Source organism: Mauremys reevesii, linkage group 1 (assembly GCF_016161935.1).
Source record: "Mauremys reevesii isolate NIE-2019 linkage group 1, ASM1616193v1, whole genome shotgun sequence".
Classification (NCBI taxonomy): Eukaryota; Metazoa; Chordata; order Testudines; family Geoemydidae; genus Mauremys; species Mauremys reevesii.
In genome coordinates this window covers 225,636,395-225,653,858 of record NC_052623.1, presented here as the reverse complement: position 1 = coordinate 225,653,858, position 17,464 = coordinate 225,636,395, and the positions used below count along the sequence as shown (strand labels likewise).

The 17,464-nt window shown below is 47.8% G+C and overlaps 1 protein-coding gene across 5 annotated transcripts; it reads right to left on the bottom strand.

The window, feature by feature from the left end:
* Window positions 1–8,672: 8,672 nt before the first annotated feature.
* LOC120395965 (C-type lectin domain family 6 member A-like) lies at window positions 8,673–17,080 on the bottom strand. Of its 5 annotated transcripts, XM_039520802.1 has the most exons (6): window positions 16,942–17,080; window positions 16,300–16,401; window positions 15,586–15,696; window positions 10,439–10,590; window positions 10,109–10,242; window positions 8,673–9,727 (listed from the first exon to the last, which is right to left on the bottom strand). In XM_039520802.1, the coding sequence occupies exons 1-6, from the start codon at window positions 16,976–16,978 to the stop codon at window positions 9,568–9,570; spliced, it is 696 nt and encodes a 231-aa protein (XP_039376736.1). In that variant the 5' UTR covers window positions 16,979–17,080; the 3' UTR covers window positions 8,673–9,567. The 5 variants fall into 5 exon arrangements, with proteins under 5 accessions (XP_039376736.1, XP_039376737.1, XP_039376734.1 ...); XM_039520803.1 differs by lacking the exon at window positions 15,586–15,696; XM_039520800.1 differs by lacking the exon at window positions 16,942–17,080 and having other exon boundaries at window positions 16,300–16,935.
* Window positions 17,081–17,464: the final 384 nt, after the last annotated feature.

The following is a 17,464-nucleotide window of genomic DNA, read 5'->3' as shown; positions in this document are numbered from 1 at the left end:
CTGTCATGGGTAGGAGAATGGACATACAGAGGAAGGTTAGTGTAGATACACTTCTAATAGGTGATACTGGCGATAGAACATTTGGGCATAATCGGGTAAAGAATGTGAGTGAAGCCTAACAGCAAGAATTAAGATGTTTGTACACCAATGCGAGGAGCCTAGGTAACAAAATGGAGACTGCCAGGCTGGGGAAGACGCTTAAGAAAAAACGAGGCTCAGGTGATCTTCAGTGGGATTCTGCCTGTTCCTAGAGAAGGGCAACAAAGGTGCGACAAGATTATGATAATCAACAGATGGCTCAGGCAGTGGTGCTATAAGGAGGGCTTTGGGATGTATGGCCACTGGGAGGCATTCATGGACAGAGGACTGTTCTCTCGGGATGGACTTCACCTGAGTAGGGAGGGAAATAGCCTTCTAGGATGGAGGCTGGCACAATCGATTAAGAGAGCTTTAAACTAGGAATTGAGGGGAGATGGTTGGGAGATGTCCAGTTAATCTCCACGCTGGATTTTAACATTGAGAGGGAAGAAAATGAAGAAAGGATACAGCATTGGGTAGGAGAATGGACATAAGGAGAAAGGGTAGTGTAGATATCAGTCTAATAGGTGATACTGGTGGTAGAATGTCTGGGTCTAATCTGGTAAAGAATGTGAGTGAAGCCAAACAGCAAGAATTAAGATGTTTGTACACCAATGCGAGGAGCCTAGGTAATAAAATGGAGGAACTAGAGTTACTGGTGCAGGAAGTGAAACTGGATATTATAGGGATAACAGAAACATGGTGGAATAGTAGTCATGACTGGAGTACAGGTATTGAAGGCTATGTGCTGTTTAGGAAAGACAGAAATAAAGGCAAAGGTGGTGGAGTAGCATTGTATATCAATGATGAGGTAGACTAAAGAAATAAGAAGGGATGGAATGGATAAGACAGTCTGTCTGGGCAAAAAAATCACATTGGGGAAGAAAGCTACTAGAGCCTCCCCTGAGATAGTGCTTGGGGTGTGCTATAGACTGCCAGGATCTGATTTGGATATGGATAGAGACTAATGGGAATTGTGTGATTATGGGAGAATTTAACTTCCCAGATACAGACTGGAGGACAAGTGCTAGTAATAATAATAGGGCTCAGATTTTCCTAGATGTGATAGCTGATGGATTCATTCACCAAGTAGTTGCTGAACAGACAAGAGGGGATGCCATTTTAGATTTGGTTTTGATGAGTAGTGAAGACCTCATAGAAGAAATGGTTGTAGGGGACAATCTTGGTTTGAGCGATCATGAGCTAATTTAGTTTAAACTAGATGGAAGGATAAACAAATAGATCTGTGACTAGGGTTTTTTATTTCAAAAGGCTAACTTTAAATAATTAAGGAAATTAGGTAGGGAAGTGGATTGGACTGAAGAACTTGGGGATCTAAAGGTGGAGGAAGCCTGGAATTACTTCAAGTCAAAGTTGCAGAAACTATTAGAAGCCTGCATCCCAAGAAAGGGGGAAAAAATTCATAGGCAGGAATTTTAGACCAAGCTGGATGAGCAAGCATCTCAGAGAGGTGATTAAGAAAAAGCAGAAAGCCTACAAGGAGTGGAAGATGGGAGTGATCAGCAAGGAAAGCACCTTATTGAGGTCAGAACATGTAGGGATAAAGTGAGAAAGGCCAAAAGCCATGTACAGTTTTCCCTTGCAAAGGTAATTAAAACCAATAGTAAAAGGTTCTATAGACATATAAATAAGAAAACTAAGAAAGAAGAAGTGGGATCGCTAAACACTGAGGATGGAGTGGAGGTTAAGGATAATCTAAACAAATACTTTGCCTCAGTCTTTAATGAGGCTAATGAGGATCTTAGGGATAATGGTAGGATGACAAATGGGAATGAGGATATGGAGGTAGATATTACCACATCCAAGGTAGAAGCCAAACTCGAACAGCTTAATGGGACGAAATCAGGGGGCCCAGATAATCTTCATCCAAGAATATTAAAGGAACTGGCACATGAAATTACAAGCCCATTAGCAAGAATTTTTAATGAATCTGTAAACTCAGGGGTTGTACTGTAGGACTGGAGAATTGATAACATAGTTCCTATTTTTAAGAAAGGGGAAAAAAGTGATCCGGGCAACTACAGGCCTATTAGTTTGAAATCTCTAGTATGCAAGGTCTTGGAAAAAATTTTGAAGGAAAAAGTAGTCAAGGACATTGAGGTCAATGGTAATTGGGACAAAATACAACATGGTTTTACAAAGGTAGATTGTGCCAAACCAACCTGATCTCCTTCTTTGAGAAGGTAACAGATATTTTAGACAAAGGAAATGCAGTGGATCTAATTTACCTCAATTTCAGTAAGGCATTTGATATGGTTCCACATGGGGAATTAGCTAAATTGGAAAAGATGGGGATCAATATGAAAATTGAAAGGTGGATAAGGAACTAGTTAAAGAGGAGACTACAATGGGTCGTACTGAAAGGTGAATTGTCAGGCTGGAGGGAGGTTACTAGTGGAGTTCCTCAGGGATTGGTTTTGGGACCAATCTTATTTAATCTTTTTATTACTGACCTTGGCACAAAAAGTGAAAGTGTGCTAATAAAGTTTGCGGATGATACACAGCTGGGAGGTATTGCCAATACAGAGAAGGACCGTGATATCATACAGGAAGATCTGGATGACCTTGTAAACTGGAGTACTAGTAATAGGATGAAATTTAATAGCAAAAAGTGCAAGGTCATGCATTTAGGGATTAATAACCAGAACTATTGTTATAAGCTGGGGAGGCATCAGTTGGAAGTAACAGAGGAGGTGAAGGACCTTGGAGTATTGGTTGATCACAGGATGACTATGAGCTGCCAATGTGATATGGCTGTGAAAAAAGCTAATACTTAATAATAATGGCTCTTTACTATACTGCTTAGGCCTTATGTACCCTGCAAGTACAGCCAGATTAGAGGGCCCAGATAAAACAGGAATGTCTCCCAGAGTGTCAGCAGGGCTCAATCTTGTTGATTTCAATTGTGGGCTTGTCTCCATGAGAAAACAGCACCAATTTAACAGAATGAGTTTAGACATTTGTAGGCATATATGCACGCATGGGCATGGCCATCCCTCACTGTCACTCTCCCAGGGAGGCCACACCTCTTTGCTGTCAAACACCTAGAACAGCAGTCTATAAAAGGGGGAAATTAGCCGTCTCTAGGGCTCAAATCCTTAGACAGGAGAGAGTAGTGAATAGTCTATAAGCCCAGGCCCTGAGGCAGGGCAGGGCACCAAACAGTTTGGAGGTTCAGACCTCAGGCCAGGCAGAGCAGTGAATAGTCTATGAGCTCAGCCAGGGTAGGGCACCAAACAGTCAAGGGGCTCAGGCCTCAGGCAGGGTGGAGCACCAATAGTCTAGGGCCTCAGGAGGGTTTCTTTGACCCATGCAGTGGGGCAGAGCATCAGACAGTCTATTGCCTGATGTATTGGCTCAGGCAGACAGCAAACAAACACAGGCCTCTTGGCCTTTGGTGGGGAGGCTGCCACCCAACTCCACCAGGCCCCAACAGTGGCAGAGTGTGCCACTGCTGGGTCAGCAGGGATCCAGCCACAGCACACTGACCTTGGTTCAGGCAGCAACATGCCAGACTGGAGTCAGCTGTTCCCAGGTTACTTCCTCCCCTCCAGATGTTCCTGAGTCCCAGGGTCAATCTCCATTTCCCCAGGATACACTGCCAGTGGCAATCCCAGCAGCTCCTCAAGGTTGGCTACATCTGGCAGCTCAGAAGAGTCCTCAGGACAGCAGATATCTGCTCCTCACCCAGCAGCAGGGTAAAGACATCTATCTCCCTCAGCAGCTCCAACCAAACTGAGCTACAAGGCCTGCCTTTTATACTTTCTGTTCCTGTGTCACCCCTCTGCTTCTGGTGCGGTGGGTGTGGCCTTTCTGGTTCCACCCACTGGGGGTGTTTGGCTGTCCCTTGCTGTTAGTCTCTGAGGCCTGGTCTACACTAGGACTTTAAGTCGAATTTAGCAGCGTTAATTCGAACTAACCGGTCAACCGTCCACACCAGGAAGCCATTTAATTCGAACTAGAGGGCTCTTTAGTTCGAATTTGGTACTCCACCCCGACAGGTGGAGTAGCGCTAAATTCGACATGGCTAGCTCGAATTAGGCTAGGTGTGGATGCTAATCGAACTTAGTAGCTCCGGGAGCTATCCCACACTGCACCACTCTGTTGACGCTCTGGACAGCAGTCCGAGCTTCGATGCTCTGACCAGCCACACAGGAAACGACCCGGGAAAATTTGAATTCCTTTTCCTGTCTGGGCACTTTGAATCTGACGTCCTGGTTGGACATCGGGGCGAGCTCCGCAGCACCTGCAACGATGCAGAGCTCTCCAGCAGAGGAGTCCGGGCAATCCAAGAATAGAAAGAGGTCCCCAGCATGGACTGACCGGGAAGTCATGGATCTGATCGCTGTGTGGGGCGAGGAGTCTGTGCTCTCGGAGCTGCGCTCCAACAAGCGGAATGCAAAGACCTTCGAGAAGGTCTCCAAAGCCATGATAGACAAAGGATACAGCCGGGATGCGATGCAGTGCCGCGTGAAAGTCAAGGACCTGAGACAAGGTTACCAAAAAGTCAGAGCGGCAAACGGACGCTCCGGAGCACAGCCCCAGACATGCCGCTTCTACGAGGCACTGCATGCCATTCTCGGTGGGTCTGCCACCACTGCCCCACCAGTGACCGTGGACTCTGAGGATGGCATAGTGTACCTGGACAGTTCCTCGGCGATGTTCGCCGATGGGGAAGATGAGGAAGGGTTTGTGGAGGACGGCGCAGGCGACAGCGAACACAATACCGCTTGCCCTGACAGCCAGGATCTCTTCATCACCCTCACAGAGATCCCCTACCAACCCTCCCCGGCCGTTAACCCGGACTCAGAATCAGGGGAAGGATCAGGCGGTAAGTGCTATAAACATGGAAACATTTATTTTTTAAAAAACAGGTATAGAAAAAATAGAAATACTATATCAAAAATTTTAAATGTCAAACTATATAAAAAGTAGGTCCACACATATAGGGATAGAACAATAATCCTCTTGGGACAATTCAACAAAGCTCTCAGAGAGCTGCTCGAAAAGCCTCCGCAGGAGGTTCCTGGGGAGAGGTGCCTTATTGGGTGCTCCATGGAAGCACACTCTTCCGCGCCAGGACATCCTAATGTAGAGAGGAACCATCGCCTCCACCAGCATTGCTGCATATGGTCCTGGTCTGTGCAGGGCTTCCCTTAGCATCCGCTCTCTCTGACTCCGAGTGACCCGCCTCAGGGTGATGTCGTTCTGGACAGGCTGCATCTAAGTAGGGCAATTAGTGTATTGTTACTACTGTTAATGGTTTAAAATTAGGTTGCATAACAACGACCCTCGCTTAACAGCCACGTGCTGGAGGCCACAGAGAACAAGCATACATTGATCTTTCCCGTGCACTGGCGGGAGGGGCTGGAAAAGGCTCAGCCTTTCTGCTTTCCAGATTGCCTTTAGCAGGAGAGCACAGCTATCCACTAACTGATAAGCATTATCTACTTTAAGGCTTACCAGGACTGTCTGCAAGACGGATTCAGCTGTCTCTCCCCGCTTGTCCGCTCTCCTGTGCAATGGCACCGCCAATGAGCGTATTCCGAAATCTCGAACTTGTCCTGAGATCTCGTGGAACTTGGTGCCCTGTATGGTCTTGTTCAGAGAAACTGACTACACTGTGTTCACTGTTCGCAAACATGTATCTGTTCAAGGAAATCACTTACTGTTTCCCATCACACAGCTTCTGCTCTTTCCCGGACTGCCCCGGCATCCCCCCTGCAGAGGCTGGCTCAGATTAGGCGGCGAAAGAAAAAGACTCGGGACGAGATGTTCGCGGAACTGATGGCCTGCTCCAGAGCCGAGGCGGCCCAGCAGAGCCAGTGGAGGGAGACCCTCTCTCAGCAGCAGCGCTCACACAGCGAACGGGAGGACAGGTGGCGGCAGGAAGACCAGCAGGCGACTCAAACGCTGCTTGGGCTAATGAGGGAGCAAACGGACACGCTCCGGCGCCTTGTTGATGTTCTGCAGGACCGCAGGCAGGAGGAGAGAGCCCCCCTGCACTGTATCTGCAACCACCCTCCAACGCCAAGAAGTCCTGTCCCCCCCTCACCTAAAATTACAAGACGGAGGGGCGGTAGGGGCCGTGAGAACTGTCACTGCACCACAGCTGAGCGCTAATGTACCACACACCTCTGACGCTATAACTGTGTAGAAGCGCTTCCCTTACAGGATCACCCAGTCCCAAATCCAAGTTTCATCACCCCACTATGTAGTAGATTAATAAAAGCTGTTTGCTGTTGTTCACTCTTTCCGTCACGTCTTTCGTGTCAGAAGACTGTGTGTATGTAGGGGGGGGGCAGGGGATTTATAATTGCACGGGATAGCCTACATTAGCAGGGTACAGACTATCGGGGGCAGGATCAACTGCAGGGCACACACAGACTGCAGTCAGTAGTCACCAGGGTCACTCTGTGTGGTGTATGCTGCCCCGGGTCATTCTGTGATGTGTACGCTTGTCCACGGTCCTAGCGCCTGCCACCCCCTAATGTTAAGGCATGCTGCCCTTACCATGCACTTCCACCATAGGCGCGATCCTCTCCGCTGCCCTGAGCCCCAACAAGAGCCCTCATCCACGGACAGATACTCACCCTTCCCCCACACCTCACACCCCTTCCTACGCCCAAACCCACAGCCCAGAGCCTGCATCCAAATCCCTATCCAAAGACGGCACCACTCGCCCCTTCCTGCAAACCCACCCCTACATGCACAACCACTGGAAACCGTCCCCCACCCCAGAGACCTATGTAGGAGCAGGAGGCTGTCCGTCCTGTATTGTACAAGCGGTCTGTACATCAGTGCACACCGTACCCAGCACAGTATGCGTCCATGTTTCAAACCCTGAACAGAAATGCAAAGTAAAAGAAAGATTTATTAACAATAACTGTTCCGTTTAATTTGTTTTAAAACGTGTTTGGGAAGTGGGGGAAACTTGGAGAACGGGGTATGTAACCGCAGATCTCACTCAACACATAGAGACACAGGCCCAGGATCAGCTTCTCTTAAAATCAAGTGGAAAGTCATAGGTTACCCTGCTCTCCGAGGAAACTTGCTTTCAAAGCCTCCCGGATACACAGCGCTTCCCGCTGGGATATTCTTTCGGCACGGGTGTCTGGCTGAGCGTAAACAGCAGCCAGGCGATTTGCCTCAACCTCCCATCCGGCCAAAAAGGTCTCGCCCTTGCTCTCACAGACATTGTGGAGCACACAGCAAGCAGAAATAACTACGGGGATATTCTTTTCGTTGATGTCCGAGCGAGTCAGTAAGCTCCGCCACCTCCCCTTAAGACGTCCGAAAGCACACTCCACCACCATTCTGCACTTGCTCAGCCGGTAGTTGAAGAGTTCCTTCTCACTGTCCAAGGCGCCTGTATAGGGCTTCATGAGCCAGGGCATTAGCGGGTAGGCTGGGTCCCCGAGGATCACTGTAGGCATCTGCACATCCCCAACCGTTATTTTGTGGTCCGGGAAGAAAGTGCCTGCCTGGAGGCGTCTAAACAGACCAGAGTTCCTGAACACACGCGCGTCATGAACCTTGCCCGCCCACCCGACGTTGATGTTGGTAAAACGTCCCCTATGGTCCACCACAGCTTGCAGGACCATTGAAAAGTAGCCCTTTCGGTTAATGTACTCGCTGGCCTGGTGGGCTGGTGCCAGGATAGGGATGTGAGTCCCATCTATAGCCCCACCGCAGTTTGGGAATCCCATCGCGGCGAAGCCATCTATGACGACCTGGACGTTTCCGAGAGTCACTACCTTTGAGAGCAGTTGCTCAACGATTGCGTGGGCTACTTGAATCACAGCAACCCCCACGGTAGATTTGCCCACGCCAAAGTGGTTCGCTACTGACCGGTAGCTGTCTGGCGTGGCAAGTTTCCAGAGGGCTATGGCCACTCGCTTCTGCACACTCAGGGCTGCTCGCATCCGTGTGTCCTGGCGCTTCAGGGCAGGGGCCAGCAAGTCACAGAGTTCAAGGAAAGTGCCCTTACGCATCCTGAAGTTTCACAGCCACTCTGTTTCATCCCAGACCTGCAGCACTATGCGGTCCCACCAGCCCGTGCTTGTTTCCCGGGCCCAGAATCGCCGTTCCACACCATGAACTTGACCTATTGCCACCATGATCTCCACTGCGCGGCGTACCCTGCTGAGAGATCTGTGCCACTCTCCTCACCGCGCTGCCGGAGCCTCCTCGCCCGATTTCTCAGCAGCTGACTGTGCAAGAGGTGGACGATAAGGTGCGAGGAGTTGACAACGGCCATAAGTGCAGCGATGATCGCAGCGGGCTCCATGCTCGCAGTGCTGTGGCGTCTGCGATGTAACCGACCAGAAAAGTGCGCGAACAGATTTCCCGCCGGCGCTTTCAGGGAGGGAGTGCGTGATTGACGGTTCGATGACGACAGTTACCCAAAACCACCCTCGACACATTTTTTCCCCCAGCAGGCATTGGGAGCTCTACCCAGCATTCCAATGGGCAGCGGGGACTGTGGGAACTGTGGGATAGCTTCCCACAGTGCACCGCTTCGAAAGTCGATGCCGGCCCTGTTAATGTGGACTCAGAAATTCGAATTAGTGTCTTTACTGTGGATACACAAATTCGACTTCATAAGGTCGAATCCAGAAATTTGACTTAAGTAGATTCGAAATAGTCTTGTAGTGTAGACAAGGCCTGAGGGAGGCCATGCCTCTTTGCTACAATGCTGACTGGGTTAAATTGGTGCAAGCCCCTCCCTGTGAACACTCTTATTTCTGTATAAAGGAGCCCTACAGTAATTTAGGTTAGGTGATTTCTCACTGACTGGGTATAAAACATCAGTCCTAAACCACAACAAAAGTCTCCACACAGGGGGGTTGCACCAATGGAACTAAACTGTTTGTAAACCTATGTAGTTCAGTCAGTCCAATTCCAGTGTAGACAAGCCCTTGTCCCTGAGTGACGTTAAAGCGTTGGACCATTTAAGGGTTTTAGCATTGCACAGGGACACGGACAAAGCCCCATTTCTGTTACAAGGGGGAGCTGAGTTGTAGCAGAGTCAAGAGGAAAGAAGATCAGACCTAGTTATTTTTGCAGCATGGATAGGACCTTATTCCTGGTAAGTTGTTACCTGGAGCAGGACTGGCAGGATTAATATGAACAGGAAACCCCCTTTCAACATTTCCCAGGGCAAACCCATTGATCTTGCCTTTCCCAGCCTGCCTCCTCTACCAGTCTCCTGGGAGCTTCAATGACATCACAGGCAGAGCTCACTGCACTTTGGCTTGTTCCACATTAGATATTTTCAGCAGTTTTCAGATTTTTCCAAAATTTATTTAGTGAGTGAGTTTGGGCCCTAGCATCATCCTCCACTGCCTATACCCAATGTCATGATAGCCCAGGGCTGATCCAAACCCTCCTTCCAGATGTCTCTGTGAGCTGACCCAAGTGACAGATGTGCTGACTCTCCAGCTTCATATCCAGGATGGGGTTTCTTCAAAATATAAGTGCTGCAGTTTCACAAATTCGATTATATAGTTTGAAACATGCGATGTCATTCCAATTCCTGTTTCCATGTTTGATTTGTTTTCCCTCCACATGCATGACAGCACAGTACTCACTGGGCTCATTATTGGGTTCCCCAGGTCTCCAGAACCTGTAAAATAGAGTCGCTCATGTGTTAGAGATGCATCATTATAAATGTCACAAGGGAAAGGGCTGTAGCTGATTATGATGAGGGAGAAGGAGAATTGCAACACTTGAATCAGCTACAAACACTCATCTTCTTTCAGCACACTGTTCCCAAAAATTCATTCATAGCCTCTATCCATGTTCCCTTTGTAAATCATCTCTCTATTACAACAAAAATAGTTAGTTCCAGTTGAGAGTAAGCTGCTCTCTCTCTCTTTTGCTCTCTCTCTCCCCCAACACACACACGCACACACACACACACACACGCACGCACACACCCCGTTGTGTATTAATCCTGGAACTAAGTGGAGGGTGGTAACTGGTCTCCATCCCAGGAAATACTCACGCTGCAGTTTTGTTATATGGAGTCTCATCCACCCACCGCCACTGGCCTTTCTTCTTCTTATCAGTCAGACCAATACAGTAATTCCTTTCTTCGCTGCCTGTAACTGTTCCATTTACCCGAGTGAAGATGAAATCCTGGATAAAAATAAAATCAAATCTGCACCAGGTGCAGTCCCTGGGCAGACAGTAGGAGGTGGGGGTCCCTATAGGGGCATGGTGGTGCTGGATGTGAATGATGAGGAAGCCCAGGATTAAATGAACACAGAGCCCAAACATGCTCTCCAGGGCTACACTCTGAGTGCCCAGAGGAGCCTGACTCCCAGCAAGTTACCTGCTCAGCTTCTGTGTTGATCACCACCAGGTGGGAGCCCATCCCTGTGCAGTTCCTCTCACTGTCATCCCAGGTCATAAAGTCTTTAGAGAAGTAGTAGCAGCTGGCCTGAAAGGGCTCCCAGCCACTGGGGCAGCACGTCCAGACTTGCTCTATGAAAGAAGAAGTGAATGAACCACAGAAAATAAAAACAGAAAGGACTTGTTAGGTGACACCCAGTTCAGTCCTCAGGTCCAGTACAGGGTAGTTCCATCCAGTTCATCTTCATTTCACACATATCTCGAGCAATGGGGACTAACAGAGGCCTTCATGGTGAGGAAATGATTCACCACGTTCAGACTAATTCTTTTTTCTCCTACCTGGTCTTTTTTATACCTAATTCTTTCCCCTAAACCCCTCCTGGTCAGTTCTTTCCCTCATTGTTGCTTGCCCCCTGAAGGCACTTGTAGCCCATTAAGACACACTAACTAGTTCTGTGCTGGACTGTTTCCCTTCCTGCTTCTGCGCTTACTCTGGCAGACTCTCTCTTAGGTGTCCTCCTTCACCTTCTCCCTCTCTGTCCTTTTCCTTCAGTGTTCCTTACTCTTCACCTCTTCTCACTCCATACCCCACCCCTAGATGACCTCATTCACTTCAGGTATCAGAGGGGTAGCCGTATTAGTCTGAATCTGTAAAAGCAGCAGAGTCCTGTGGCACCTTATAGACTAACAGAGGTATTGGAGCATGAGCTTTCGTGGGTGAATACCCACTTCGTCGGATGCATCATAAGGTGCCACAGGACTCTTTGCTGTTCAATGGCTTCATGTCTTGTCTTTGCTATGACGTTGTCTCTCACCTTTACCAGCCATTCATTTGCACCTCTCTCTATTCGACTCATGAGCTCCTCCAGAGAAACCCTCCTCTGCTCCCTTCTATATCATAAATAACAATGTCAGTATCCCCCACTTAGACTTGTAATCTTTGTGTATATTTAACTCCTCTGTCTCTCCCGCCTTTATTCACAAATCCATCCTGCTGCTCAACACTGCCAGTCCTTTTCTTTTTCCATTGTTACTGCCAAATCCTCAGCCCATGTCTAGGCCATCTCTCTGTAATCTTGACTGCTGCACCTACCCCTCTCTGGACTCCCCAGGTTTCATACTGTGTCCCTCATATATAATATTGCTGTCATTTCATCTCCCTATCCTTTCCCACTTGAGTCTCTTCATTGGCTTTGTTCTTCTTCTGGGTCAGATTCAAACCCCTCACCCTGACCTTCAGGGGCCTCCACAACTCTGCTCCTGTCTCCATCTCATGTATAGTTATTTTCTACTCCTACATTCAGCCACTTCAGCTTATCTCATCACTCTCCTGGTCTTCTTCCACAAATAGCTCTGCGCCTTTTCTTGCTGTGGCCTCGAAACCTGGAATATCCTCCTTGACATGCTCCTGCCTCAAATCACTCCTCAAAACTCATTCCTTTCAGTCAGTCTTCCACCCTTGCTCTCTCTTCCGACTGCCTCTAATTTGCCATATTATGGTGGAGCGGTCACAGGGCTTGGCTACACTGGAGAGTTGCAGTGCTGGTGGAGGCTTTACAGTGCTGCAACTTAGTCACTGTCCACACTTGCAAGGCACATACAGCGCTGCATCTCCCTGACTGCTGCGCTGGCTGTACTCCTGCTCTGCCTCGGGTATAACTATTGCAGCGCTGGTGCTGCAGCGCTGGAGTGCAAGTGTAAACAGTGATTAATCTTACTACGCTGTAACTGACCTCCAGAATTTTCCCATAATGCTTTTAACTAAATTACTCTCTTTGTTTTGTTATGATGCCTCTCTTTGTTTTGTTGTGAACTCGGGGCTCCGGGAGCTGCTTATTTAAAAAACAAACACAGCTCTTGTTTGCTGTGAATGAGGCAGGCAGGGGGATGAATGTCTACAGCTAGTGTTTGCTTGAGGAGAGAAACAGCACGGCGGGTGGCGGGGGGGGAGAAAGGGAGTCCGTCGGAGCAGCTGCTTATCTGGTCTGCAAGCTATTTGCATTTAAGAGTGAATGAGGGGTCGAGGAAATGGTCAAATTTTGCAAGGCAGGGAGCTGACACAGAATTTGCTTTGCAGGCTTTGCAAGGCAGGGAAAATCCACTCTCTCTCTCTCCCCCGCTCCCTGTCACACTCCACCCCACCCCACTTTTTTGAAAAGCATGTTGCAGCCACTTGAATGCTGGGATAGCTGCCCATAATGCACCACTCCCAACAGCGCTGCAAATGCTGCAAATGTGGCCACACTGCATCGCTGGTAGCTGTCAGTGTGGCCACACACCAGAGCTTTCCCTACACAGCTGTACAAACACAGCTGTAACTCCCAGCGCTGCACATCTGCAAGTGTAGCCATGGCCACAAAGCCATAGTTAAAGATGCATCATAGATTTGTGTTTAATGGAGAATAATGGGGCCCCTGCTGATTCTAATGTCAACACCGACTTCAGCATTGCCAGTTTGAAAGTGCCCAATTAATCGATGAGGCCATCCTTTACTACGTATTGCCATATTTCTTTTGTGTGTGACAGCACATTTGCCAAGTTGCAGTGGCTTCATTTAATCGAACTTGGCATTTCTCCATGTAAGAACACTCACTGCAGTCACTGTGTTCTTCACTAATTGGCATTGTTCTTTGCAAACTTCTGCATTATTTGCTTTTTTATTTTTCATGTCCAGTTTAAACAGTTTCTTTTAAAACTAGGAAAATTCACACAGAAAAATCTTTGTTTAATGTTAATTATCGTTGCTCTGTTCTACTTCAAGAACATTGTCCTCAAGGGCTGAAAATCGACAAGACAAAGAGTTCAGGTCAACAACCACACTTCTGTTTCTCTACTGACACCAAGAGAAAACTTTACAACTCTTACCTATTACTGTCCTCCTTCCACAACACATTGGTCACACCAACAGCTTCAAAAAGCTTTAACTCCAATGTACATACAAGAAAAACACATAAGTTCCATAGATTCATAGAATTTAAGGCCATTAGATCATCTAGTCTGACCTCCTGTCTCCTGTATGTCACAGGCCCTAGAATTTCATCATTACCCCTCTATCAAGCCTGAGAAATTGTGTTTGACTTATTAAGAGATCAACTTTTAATTGACAGGCAAAGCTGTGATTGGACACGATCTCTATTGCAACCTCTTGCCTTTTCACAAGGTCTTGTTCGGCCACTACTACTCACATTGAGTCACCTAGTAGAAAGAATCCTGGACTGGAGTTCTAGGTTCTGTTCCCAGTTCTGCCACTGGCCTTCTGGGTGATCTTGTGTAAAACCCTTGCCTCAGTTTCCCCATTTGCAATTTGAGGACAATGATACTGGCCACCTTCACAAAGATCTTTGAAACCTACGGATAAAAAAGCACTATACAAGAGTTAAGCAGACGTAGTAATACCTTACTCCAAAAGGAGGCTGATTGAAGTGAATGGGACTATTTCTGAAGTAAGGTATAATGGGCTGTGAATAAAGGGGCAGACCTAGTCCACTGTCTGACAGTCAGCAGCAGGGCCGGCTCCAGATCCCAGCGCAGCAAGCGCATGCTTGGGGCGGCATGCCGCGGGGGGCACTCTGCCTGTCGCCAGGAGGGCGGCAGGCGGCTCCGGTGGATCTCCTGCAGGCATGCCTGTGGAGGGTCCGCTGGTCCCGCGGCTCTGGTGGACCTCCCGCAGGCGGGAGGTCCACTGGAGCCGCAGAACCAGCGGACCGTCTGTGGGAGGTCCACCGGAGCTGTGGGACCGGCGACCGCCAGAGCGCCCCCCGCGGCGTGCCGCTGTGCTTGGGGCGGCGAAATTGCTAGAGCTGCCCCTGGTCAGCAGGACTGCTCTGTTGATAAATGAATGTATAAGGTCACTGTTAAAGTTTGCATCTGACGAAGTGGGTATTCACCCACGAAAGCTTATGCTCCAATATGTCTGTTAGTCTATAAGGTGCCACGGGACTCTCTTGCTTTTTACAGATCCAGACTAACACGGCTACCCCTCTGATACTTGTTAAAGTTTAGTGACCCACTTTATCTCATAGTTTGGGCATTAGAGCACATCAGATTGTAGTTACAGACTTAGAAAATAAAATATTTAAACACTTAGCGTGAAATCCTGGTTCCATTAAAGTCAGTGGCAAAACTCATATTGACTTCAGTAGGGCCATGATTTCAACCTGTTTATTTTTATGGAGATATATGTTTAAAGTATAACTTCTTTTAAGATATGATTGTCTTTTGGGATTTCTTAGAGAAAAAAGAAAACATTTTTAACTTATGCCTCCCTCTTGTATGTAGAGTTGGGTGAAAGTTTTTGAATACAACTTTTGTTCATCACAAAATGCAGAGTTGGGTCAGAGGAAACATTTTGAGAATTTGTGTCAAATGAAATTCCTGTTTTAAATTGTGCATCAGTTTTCTTTTAAGAAATCTTTAAAAATTCAAACAATGAAATGTTTCATTTCAGGTCAATCAAATTGGTTTTTTTAACCCAATATTATTTTTTTTCAACTTTTTTGATGTGCCTAGTAAACCAAAAACTCAGTTATTTACACTACTCTCCTTGTATTTAAGTTTGAGTTAAGGCTGTGTAAATTACAAAAAGGAGACATTTGTTAAAAGTTATTCTTTACAGTGGACCAAAAAAGAGAATTTCTGTCCCAAGGGAAAAACAATATTTTGACATTTGTATTCATCCTCAATTGGGATGAAAACTGAAATATTGAAACTTTAAGTAACAAAACGTTCTGAAAAAATTTGACTCAGAAATACCAAACATTTCATTTTGACATTTTCAATTGAAACGAAATATTTAGCCATTCCCAAATCAAAACCTTTAATTTTGATTTTCCCAGATGGAAAATTCTCCCAAAATAGACCTTCATTGCCATCTCAGCAAAAACAGCACCTCCTACTGAGCCTCCAGCATCCTTCCCTCCAGCTCTCGCTGTGTTACTGCCTATTTACCCATTCACGTAACTCAGGGCTCAGCTGGCTGGTTTGTGTGATCTCACTTGGTTATCAGCCCCACCCAAGGTGAGGATCTCTTCAGGCTACACAGGAGTTTGAATCAGATTCCAGGTCCCAGAAAAAAAGAGAATTGCATGTGGTGGGGAGTCATTTCTGCTGACTTTCATTCATACTGACCTTTCCCTGCCCGATCCTCTGAAACACAAGTTTTTTCCTTCAGATACCGGTGCAGCCAAGACAGGTTGTCTTGCTCTTTGTGCCGCGTCCTAGTGTCCCAACGCCAGGTAACTACAGACACAGAGAGGGTGAAAACCAGAATTACAGCACTAGCCTGTGGGAGAGGGGGACCAGATCTGCAGGGTGAGAACAGACTCTGGGTCTGTCTCTTGCCAAGTGCCTCACAGGAAGGCTCATCCTCACAGCTTGTGCCTCATTGTGCAGTATGATCCCAGACTGGAGGAAGGGGGGATTCTACCTGACCTCTGCAGTGACCAGATCATGACCTGAAAGAGGAAGGCTAGTACCTCTATCCATGCTAGCAGCAGCACCAATGTAACTGCTCCTCATAAATGTATCCAGCCCCATCTTTAAACCCTGTTATTGTATCTGACTCAATGACCCCCTGCAGCAGTGAGTTCCACCAGCCGTCAATATGCCGTCTGAATGTGAATTTCCCTTTACTGGTTCTGAATGTACCAGCCACTCATTTCACTGGGAACCTCTTTATTTTTGTAAGTTAGGGCTGAGGGAAAAAGCAGGACAGATCCTTTCACAACACCCCCCCCCCCCCCGGGGAGAACCAATCCCCCTTAGAGCCATACAATCCCTGCTTATTGCATCTTATCTGGTGTCCTTTCCAATCCAGCTGAATAAGCAGCAGCCAGAACCCACCAAGGACGCTGGAGATGAAACAGGAACTGAGGATCAGGATGGAGATCACAGCAACGACCCAGGGGCTCAGCCAGGGGCAGCATCCCCTCTTCTCTGCAGGGGCTGAAATACACCAGGCAGCAATCACACAGACCAGAGCCAAAGGAGCAGGAGGGCCCAGGAGGCCCAGCAACCCCAGCGGGTCTGTTTCTAGCACAGTGCCTGGAGGCACTGCATAGGTTTTCCTCTCTTCTGTGTGCTCACAGGAACCATCTCTTCTTCTCCCCATTTACTCTTGTGTCTTTCCTTTTCTTCTACCTCTCTCTCTTCCCTCCTCAACTCTCTCCTCACTGTCTGTTCCTTCACTGCTTCTCTCTTCCATTTCTTCCTTTCCCCAGATTTCATTCTTGCTCCCCTTCTTTGCTTTGGCTTTTCTCTCCTCTCTCCCCTGCCAATTTGCTTCCCCTTTCACCCCTAGTTCTTGTCTCTCTCTCCTTCCTTTGCCTCTCTGCCCCTCTCATCCTCTTTCTCCTTGGATCACCCATTTCTGTAAGGCCCTTCTATTGATCTGATTTATCCATCAGTCCTTGGCCATTCCCTTTTCCAGACGTCATTACCACCATCCATCCCGCAGCAGAGCAGAGATAAATTCCCCCTTGTCACCTGCACTTCCAGGGCTGGTTTCCCCCGTTGGGCTCATGGTGTCTCCCAGATCTCACTCTCCCTGTCAGTGAGTTCGGGTTTCACATGTAGTCACGAGCACGGAGACGCTGAGCTGAGGAATTGGTGTATTTGGAGGTGGCCAGACAGAAACAAGGAGCATATAAATTCTCTGCTGGGGCTGGCAAGCAGCATCGGAGTTTGAGGAACCCCACTGAGTGGGCGCAAGGGGAAGTTGAGGGTTTCCTGCCTTCTTATCGCATAGGAAAAATATTGAGAGAGAAACATGAAGTGAAACTAAAATGAGCCAAACATGAACCTCACAAAGATATATAGAGAAGGAACCTCCCTCCTCTGCACCCCACAGAACTTCATGGTCCCCCTGTCCCAAAGTCAGTGGGACCCTCCCTGCACAGATCTCCTCAGTGGCTGGAGCGAGCCACTGACTCACTTTTCCCCTAGACCCCACCAATAACTCTCTAGTCCAGGATTGGCTTATGAGACGTGGAGATAGGGTGACCAGATA

Bases quoted from the DNA above. Each gene is read 5' to 3' on its own strand.
- LOC120395965 (XM_039520800.1), bottom strand. From the start codon at position 16,567: ATGGGGAGAAGAAGAGATGGTTCCTGTGAGCACACAGAAGAGAGGAAA. The intron at 10,591-15,585 runs GTCAGTATGAAT...CTTCTTTCATAG, and splicing joins AGAGGATCGGGCAGGGAAAG to AGCAAGTCTGGACGTGCTGC. The intron at 9,728-10,108 runs GTGAGTATTTCC...TCTATTTTACAG, and splicing joins CCATATAACAAAACTGCAGC to GTTCTGGAGACCTGGGGAAC.